This window comes from Typha latifolia, chromosome 11 (genome assembly GCF_019914945.1).
Source record: "Typha latifolia isolate L0001 chromosome 11, TyphaL0001v2, whole genome shotgun sequence".
Lineage (NCBI taxonomy): Eukaryota > Viridiplantae > Streptophyta > Magnoliopsida > Poales > Typhaceae > Typha > Typha latifolia.
Window position 1 is genome coordinate 1,621,308 of NC_133096.1, and position 9,997 is coordinate 1,631,304.

The 9,997-nt window shown below is 33.6% G+C and overlaps 1 protein-coding gene across 1 annotated transcript; it reads right to left on the reverse strand.

Moving 5' to 3' along the window:
- Positions 1-4,083: 4,083 nt before the first annotated feature.
- Positions 4,084-8,647, reverse strand: LOC140797811 (uncharacterized). Its single transcript, XM_073151481.1, has 4 exons — positions 8,500-8,647; positions 8,298-8,411; positions 4,840-4,944; positions 4,084-4,550 (listed from the first exon to the last, which is right to left on the reverse strand). The coding sequence occupies exons 1-4, from the start codon at positions 8,582-8,584 to the stop codon at positions 4,300-4,302; spliced, it is 555 nt and encodes a 184-aa protein (XP_073007582.1). The 5' UTR covers positions 8,585-8,647; the 3' UTR covers positions 4,084-4,299.
- Between the last annotated feature and the right edge of the window lie 1,350 nt (positions 8,648-9,997).

Consider the following 9,997-nt stretch of genomic DNA (forward strand, 5'->3'; position numbering starts at 1 on the left):
TTGTTCCATCAACGCCAGCGACAGCTATCCCATCAACGATGTGAGAGTTGCTCGCGGTGACCAACTTGATGTTAGGTCGAAGATGGCACGCCGACGAGGCCAGATCTGGTGGTTGGGGAATTCTGGCTTGGTCTTCTTCCTTGTCGGGTAGCAGTAGCTTCTTGCTTTCCCATTTGAGGTAACGAGGCGGATTTGAGGAATTTAAGGAATGTGTAGCACTTAGGTGGATGAACTTTGGCTTTAGCATCTCAAAGAGTTTCTAGTGGATGTATTGGGGAAAGTCGTCAGTTAATTTTCATCTCCAGCTCACCTGGTTGAGCACACTTAGATAGTTCGTGGCCAAGGCAAGTGCAGAACATGTAGTGGCTCGGAAGACGCTCATATTTGACTGCAATATCCTAGATAGATCCATTGAGGAAAGTGCTGGTTTGGAGAGAGGTGAGAGGCTTCGAGATGTCAACTCTGATACGGGTTCGGATGAATTGAGACCACTTCATATGATCTAGAGAATCAGAGGGAACTGGATCTCCTACTCTTTCGGCCAAGGCTCTAGCTGTGGTAGTAGAGAGATACTCCAAGGGAGTTCATGAAATTGAACCCAAGACTCATCATGGGTGAAGGACCAAGATTGCACCGATCTATTAGGTTGAAAGTAAGATAGAGCAAAGAGATCACAGCTAAAAGACCATAGCTAACCATACCAAGCCTTCCACCTATCAATCTCAAGCTCAAAAGCCATTAGATAGACATTCTTACTAGCTTCGATAAACTCCAGTTTACCTTCTAGAACCCAAGCTTTGTTGAATGCAGCCTTTAGACCAGCTATGGTGTTAGACTTGTTGGTAATGAGTTTGTCAACAAGGCAAAGATTGGGCTTTCTAGAAGATATGATATTCTCCTCCTCAAGGGCTATGACCTCCTCATTGTATCTCCCATGAGAAAATCTAAATTTATTTTAAGAGCTGGTGCGAGGTGAGATGTGGCCCTAAAGTAAAACCTCGTTTGGAAACCATAGTAGAGCTAATGTAGTGGAGGATTAATACTTGATGGAAAGTTAGCGATGAAAAGTAGCAGAAATAGTGGTAGATAATAAAGAAGAGGTAGAGGAGTGTAGATGGTGTAGCGAAGAGGACACTGACTTTGGGGTGGAGATGAAGAAGGGCCAACAGTGCGAAATATATAGAGAACGTGAGATTTTTTTATCACAGTAGGAAGGTATCTTGACAAGGAGATAGGGGAAGCTCTCATAAAGAGAGAAAAAGTTACCGAGTTAAGTAGAGACGCAATTTTTTGACTAGTTAAAAAAAATAGTGTAGCTATTCAATAGTGTTAATTTTACCCTCCATGGCATCATTCAAAACTAATTTTATTTTACAAAACATCAACTTTTAGTGAGATAAACAAAGACCAAATGATACTAGACTTTTGATTTCAAAGTCAAAGTTTACAAGACTTATTGGTACATGTTAAATGATGAAAAAAAACCACTTTTCTTAAATTATTAAAAGTTAATTTGAGCTTAAATCTGAATTCATATTCCAAAGATGCCAAGAAAGACTAACCTGAACTTTATACAAAATATGAGCAGGTGAAAACAACATGAAACAATATAAGTTAATCATATTTAAAATTTATATTTTATATGCTCAAGATGACAAATACTTATGCTTTGCTTGCATTGAAAATATGGATATCATTGTTCGAAAATTGACACAATGGACCTGCATTCTATTTAACTTTATTGTTTGAGAAAAGAATATGAAATTATTTTATTATATTCTATTCAACTATATTGTTTCGAAAATATATGAAATCATTTTAATATATTTAACTTCCACCATAACTTAGCAAATAACAACATGCTGGAATTGTCATAATCGATCATAGCTACAACTTCGTATATACTCATTTTACAATATCACATTTAAATTATTTGGTGCACATTTATCAACTATACACAAACTTACAAACATTTTTAGAAGTATGAATTTAAACTCGGTAAATGTATTCATAAAATTTCTTGTGTAATTTGGTTTTTTTGCTGTGGTAGACTTCCTTTTAAAGATGTTAAGCTCTATAGTTTCTGAGGTTCGACGTCTTAATTAGTTTTTCCTATTGAAGAGTTCGCATGTCTTTTTGTCTCTTTTCCAGTCTCAGATACAATAATCTTTCATAATTCTATTCGTCTCAAAGGAAAAAGAAAAAGAAAAATTGTATGAACTTAAATTTCAGAGCTGGCGGTCAAAGTTTCCATGATACTTTGCAAACATGTTCATATTGTGATGACACCAAGAAAATATCAACTAATTTCATCTCAAAAAGAAGCAGTCAACCTAAATCTTCATGGATTAGTTTGAAAACAATGATAAGAAGAAGAAGAAGAAGAAGAAGAAGAAACAAACTAAAAGCATTCTTTAGAAGTAAACTTAAGCAATTAGAGTGATCAACTAGTACAAAAACTTGCAGTGAAAAAAATATTTAACTTTTTTGTCGCAAACTGGACAAGAGTTGATCTTCCTTTGGATTCGGTGAGCTACGTAGGAGTCCAAGCAGTCGAAGTGATAAAAATGGGAGCAATCCAACATCACTATTCCAGGCTCATGATTAACCTCTTCCTTGCAAACCCCACATCTTTCTTCTTCTTCTTCTTTGTTGTTCTTCTTGTTGTTGTTATCATCATCGGCATGATTAATTCTTGGCCTCTTAGCCATTGGATCCACGTTCTTCGTCGCAGGTGATTTGGTTCTCGCCATGAACACAACCTTCTATCTCTCCCTCTCTTTCTTTTTCTCCAAGTTTCTATCTCTCAGAGCGTAGTAGTAGTAGTAGTCTGGACGAGGAGAGAGAGCTTTGTTCATATATATATATATGGGATATGTACGTAGGAAAGTAGTATTTGATTGGGGTTTTGGGTGGAGAAAAGGAAAGTGGCTTACATTAGGAAGAAGACGAATTTGGAAGAATTAAGAAGGAAAGAGATCAGGATTTTAATTAATTAAGCTAGATTTTGTTTCGCTCGTCGAATCGGAGAAAGATTCCGACAGGATCTCTCGTATCTGAAGCTGTTTGGTTTGAAATTTTTTTAAAACATTTTCTCAAAAACACCCTATGTTTTATTTTTATTATCGTTCGCATTATACTATTGAGTACCATTCGACTCTTTCCACTTAACTTTTAATCTAACAGTGCTAACGGAATAGTTACTTTTAAAAATAAAGATTAAAAATACAAAAAAAATTGCCTCTATTTGATCTTTAAGAGTTATTTTGCATTTATAGTTAATTTTAATTTATAAATGCGATAACTATCCTTAAGAAAATTAATGTCTTGTTTTTGAAGCTTTAAAAGCAAAATATAGGAGTTATATGATAAATATTCATGTGGTATGATAATGAAAGTAAAACAATAAGGTGGTGTTTTTGATACATTTATCTTTTTTCTTTTATTTTTTGGATTGAATAAGAACATGGTTGCCCAATAAATTTTGCATCATTTTTCATAAATACATTTATTACAAGGAGATTCAAAGTTTCTAGGTGAAAGAATATTATAATAATTTGGGTTTTTTTTCCATAATTACCACTATTTTTTTTAAATGTTATAATTGTCACTAAAGTCTTTTGACTCTCTAATTGCTATTGTGATTAGTTTTCTTTGAAATATTTTATAACAGATTATTATTAAAGATTAAAAAAAATACATATAAATGGTTAAAATAAACTCTTATTTGCTTGAAATTTAGAATGTAAAATATCCATGAACAATTTTTATTTCGCATAAAAAATTATTTTTGTTGTACTATAATATTAAATAAACTATTAGATAGCTTTTTAGTCATTTAAAACAATTCATGCAAGCGCAATAGTCTTTTTAAAATCCGAGTTCGGTTTTAATAATAATTATTAGATTTAACTAACCGAATGATATTTTTTAAAAAGCATAATAATTTTCAGCAGCAATTCCTAGGAAAATATTTCTTTAAATAAGTACTAATTATGCCTAGCATTTTCCTTATATTCTGGTGGGTTCTCAAAGAAGGAAAGAAAAACAAACAAAAACATCTTGGGATATACTCATACACCATATCATAACCCAGAGTCCAGAGATTAATATTCCTTTACTTGAGTACCACAAATATCTTTGCTAATTACCTAACATGGATTCCTTTGCTCATTGAAAAGGAAACAAACTATATCAGACCTCAAAACACCAACCATAACAATTACACTTTCTCATGGCATGAAGAATCATCTCAATATTATTCATGTAGTATGTGTCCTCAAAACGTTAATTGTTAGATTACTCTTTGTTCATCTTGCCAATGGTTCTTTGAGCATACAACTGTTGTTCTCGAGCTCGCTTCTCTGCAAGAGCTTCCTCATCCAACACTTGGATGGGTGACCACTCTGGTAAATTCCACCAGCTCTTGTCTCCAGAAAAGCTATCTTTGAAATCCTGCATGTAAGGTCTCAGCTGCTGACTGGCAAAGTCCACTGCTGTCCCTGCAGCTGCTATGATGATGGCATATCGAATGGCTCCAAGCTGTCCACCTGCATTGGTTGTTAGAAACTTAGAACACAATTGGCAAACAAATTCAGCTGGAAAAATATTACTTCAAAACGAAACTTTAGGATGAACAGCGCAAAAAACTAACAGACATCAGATCCAGCAAATCAGAAACATTCCTTAACCTCAGGAATGAGATCAAGCATAAAAAAAACACTCAAAATCGAATATTGATGCACTTGCTGGAACTGGAGGATAGTCTACCCCTGACTAAATTATAGAAACAACAGTAATTATGGCAATAAAATAAGTGAAGTGATAATGAGGGTCCACCTTGAAGTCGTCCAAGAAGAGCTCCACTTGCAACCCCGCCTATGACAGAGTTCATGAGGTCATCAGGTTCTGAAGCTCGAGCATCTCGTGCAAGTTCACGTGCCCCTGGGTGAGCGAAACGGATGAATAGGTTAACATCTGAGCACATCCACATATATTTAACAGATCATCAAAAGACATAACTCATCAAGAACTTCTCACATGTCCTGGTTTATTTATGTCAGGAAGCTAGCAGGAGCAAGAATGTGACAAAATGATGGGTCTTATCAGACAAACATAATTATCTTTCTTTTCCTTAATTTGATTATAAGAGTTAAGGAGATGATTATCAAATGATCACAACAACCTTTCATAATTTGCAAGAGTTCTCTATTCAAAGAGAAGATATTTCAAGCACAAACAGAATCAACTCCAACTGATTCCCACAATTAAAACACCAAAATAACTACCAACTACTTCAGCCTGAACACATGACTGTAAAAGTGACCGACCCAAAATTCTTTCTATTTGTGAAATCCAACCCTTCTAATTACTGCATCACAAGACAGCTTTCCTAAATCAGATAACTTGTGATATTGCAGCTGAGTGCAGCAGTTTAGTAGGAAAATCAGAGAGTGATAGTAAAATCTGACAACAGGAACATCCCATCCTACTTTTACAAGTACAATTTTTGTTGGCAAACCATTCATCCACTAGTGCGCCTTGCATAAAATTATCCCTAAGATAACGCATATGTTGGTATAAAGTAGTCAGCAGGATAATTGAATGGCAGAGATGCAACTAAGAATATCAAAGTATTCTATAAAAAGAAGATATCTCACCTTATTGTGTTCTCTTGGTAGATTCTATAAATAGCTTTTAATTGGTCCTAAAATTCTACCAATGTATATCAGAGGTACAACAAACTATTTACTTTTATATATTAGAGATGCCAAAAGTTTGGTATGTATTGAAAACTCAGGTCCAATTTGAATTTTCATTCTGGATCAAATAGAAAGCCACTAAGCCAGTGATACATGACCAGTTTCAAATTAGAGTACTTATGCTATTCCATTTTCTGTCTCTGAATAAGAGTCGATGAAAATTGAGGAGTTTCTGGAATACACAAGTTAATATGGGTTTGAATGATTGACCATTTTTTACGGTGGATACAACATGCTTATTATATATTATTCCTCCTTTCCTCATTATTCTCTTCATATTTCTCATACTCTTCCTTATACTGGACTTCAATTACACATCAAGTATAACTTTTATCAGTAAACATCATCAATAAAATTTAATCAGATGATAGATCTGAACATCATATTTTGTATCAAACAACCAAATCGATATATGGAATGCTGTATAAGGACATAGAGATTAGAGGTCAAACACGTCAAATTTTCAGGAAGCACTTTGAGCAGACAAGGGATAGGTGTCCTACAGAAACTTAGTAAGATGCTTCTGCCAATGCTGAGGTAGGGTAGAATTTCATATCCTTACTCGGCTGTTTGTATGATTTGAACCAGGTCATTGGTTGCATGAGCAAGCATAAACAGTAGTCCCATGCTCCCATCAACTATTTGTATCTTACATATACATATGAATTGATTGCAATCTAACTTAGAAATATATCATAGAGTAGATGGAGCTGGACTTGAAGTGGCATATAATTATTTAATGAATCTACTTCATGAAGTTTCCTGTGTTACATTCATTTTCATATTTTACAGTGGTACATCAATTGATAATTGTAAATCCAAATATTAGTAGTTCCAAACTATCTGATATGTGTAACCACTTCTTTTGCAGGCACCACTATATGAAAGTTTCTGACTACAGCTTGAGGACGAGTTTCATGTAAGGAAAGCAAGTTGCATGATCAGGTGTCTATAGTTGTGGGACAAAGATCACAGATCCATTTTGTATACCAGATAATGAGAACTTCATAAGTTCCTATAGGATAGTATTTCAAGTGATTCTAACTACCCTTTACTTCCTTAATCTAACTGGAAATCTAAGGTCATATCTACTTAGGAAAGAAAAGGTTGATACATCTATCTAGGAAAGTCAAAGTCTGAAAGGTGTTGAATTATGTTGATCAGAAGAAAAGCTCCACTGCCTAGTGCCTAGTAGGAAACATGAGTCTCCTTTTGGAATAAGAAAACTTTGCTGTTTTCTTGTAGATTTGCTGCTTACAAACAGGGTCCAGTGAGATAAAATGGATTCTACTACAATTTATGAAGTATTATTAATGAATTGATATCATTTTCGGTGGATGTCACAGGCATCTCACCTCCCATACTTATTTCTCCTTTTATTGTCTTCTGATTTCTCTCTTTTCATTCTTTATTCTCCATTGCATTTTGGTTTCTAGCAGAAAATAATCCTTGTTTAGGTAGAATGGAAGATAGAGAAGTCCTTAAGTGGTCTACTCAACCTATTCTATTAATATGACCCTCTAAGCATAAAATTAACCAGAAATTTTACAACGAAGGATAAATGCTGCATAATCAAAATTAGACACCTATCCAAGAAAGACCTCTAAAGCATGCTTCTAGAAGCAGAAAACTACATGCACCTTATATAATTATATATGCAAAAAGGTGCAGGAAATGACAAGAGATGATACATATAACTAGGAAATATTGAAGTCCTCATAGTCCATGATCCATAACATGAGGTTTCCTTATTCTAAAATATAAAAATTTCCTCCATGGCTCCATCACTGATATTGTCCAGATATCTACTATAATAAGGTTGCCTCCTTATCTCTAGTGTGCCAATTGTATTGCTATGAGTTTTTTTCTTAACTCATCATTTCATTTAACAGCCTATTTGCATAAAAAGATTAAACATAAAAGGGAAATTTCTGAGAAGCCGAATGTTGGTCCCTAAATAGTTTATGGCGCATGTTACCATTTCTATAGCTGTATGATGAAAAGAAGAAAACATACTTCTTATATGTGCACGGAAACAGATAATTATGTACAGATTCATGTTTTACATGATGCGGAAAACTTTGTAGGAAATCAGTCATACCTAGTTATGCTGTTTTGCTAGACTTATATATTTGGAAGTAATGTCTTCTCTTTTCGCGGAGAATTACACTATAAGACTATATGGGATAAAAATTAAGTAGAAGTAAACAATTTGGCAGCTCTAGAACTACCCCAAAAGAAAAACAAACCACCAATACAAACTGTTTGACCAATACTTAGAAGAAATGGAAAATGTCAACTAAAGATATCATCCAGACAACTACAGAAAATCTCTTGCCCAGAATCCACAAAAGATACACCATTCTCACCTAATCAGATCTCTTAATTAATTTCCACAAGAACAGCAAGAACTACATTTACCATCTCCACCCTAACAACTGTAACTCATCAGAAATCAAATCGGAACCAAATTAATAGCACAATAATAAGATAAAAAAAAAATTCAAATTTCTAACTTTTTTTCTCAACAATTACCACAGTAGCATCCGGCAACAATGGCAAGATTGGAGGCGTAAGTGGCGGCGGAGCGAGCAGCCCCGAGAGCCTTCCGGTGCTTCGAGAGCAACCCAAAACTTCCCCCAATCGCACCTAATTGAAAGCAATCATAATCGAATTTTACATTGTGGATGAAATCTCGATTTCAAAGATTTAATTGGATCGACGCATCGATGGGAACCTGCGAGAACGGTGGGAATTATGATGCGATCCTTCCAGCCTTCGGATGACGGGTTTCTGCCGGCGATCGTGTCGGCCGACGCCATTCGCCGTGAGCGCAGCACCTTCCCAAAGGGGGAAAGGACTAAGGAGGGGAGGAAGCGAAAGTATTTTGCAAAATCCACCCTGTAATTTGCATCATATTATTTAGAAAAATTTGCATACAACACCTTGTCTTTTAATACAATTGTGGTTTACACCCTAATTTTTCACTATTTTTGAGCCATATAATTTAGCAAATATGTGTAGAAAATATTGTGCCATTAGATTAGTTTATTAAACTAAATCAAATATCTAAGTTAAATTAATTAAACTTAAAAATTATGAAAATACCCTCAACTAAGTGGAGTTTTAGTCATTTCAAAAATAAGAGTATTTTAGTCATTTTAAAAATAAAATATCTCTACTTAATAGAATATTTGGCCGTGTTAGTTCAAATATAACTCATAGTGTTTTCTGTATATATTCTCTAAATCAGAAAGCTCGATTTATAAATAGTGAAAATATAGGGTGTAAACCATAATTATATTATAAAGCATGGCTAACAAATTTTCTTAGAAATTTTACAAATCACACCCTATATTTTACATATTTTATAATGCACACTTTATCTTTGAGAATTTTATTAATCTAACCTCTTATTTTTCTCTATAATTTTTATTTAACATCTTGATATTATTTTAACTAACATTAATCAAATTACTAAAACTACACTCACCTCTTTATCTGTTCTCTCTACCCCTACATTATCTTCCTTCGTCTTCCCTTTAACTACTTCTTCCCATGGTCGTTGCTGCTGCCTTCCCTTATCTTCCTCCTCCTCCTCTTCCTTCTCTTGCTTTTTCTTCTTCTCCTTCTCTAATACAATTTCCGTGGGGGAAGATGGGAGAAAATGAGAGAATGAAAGAGTTAGGATAATTTAGTATTTTATAAAATATTTAGTATATTATAATATAATATTTTTTTATTGGTATCATTAACCCAGTGTTAAAAAAAATTACGGGTTACAAAACTTGTGTGAATCACAAAAAATAAAATATAAAATGTGATTTATAAAATTCTCTTAAGAATATAGAGAAATTATATTTTACCCACTTGATTAGATCTAAATTCACTTCACTTCATGTATTTTATTTATGCCATTACCCTCTAGTGATTATATACAAACTGAAATCATTATTTTTCTTATCATGTTTGTTTAATCTACATGTTAAATTTGAAGATACCTTTTATACACAGTTATATATAGTTTGATAAATTTTCAAACGTATCTAAAATAATAGATATCAGATTTCATATGACAAAAATATAATAAAAATATACATATGTTGAATATATTTATCATCTAAAATTTAATTTATATTATTTAAATACATTGAAAAATTTACTAATCCTATACAAATTTGTATTTAATGAGTATCTTTAAAGTCATATAGATTGATCAAATATGATGGAAAAAA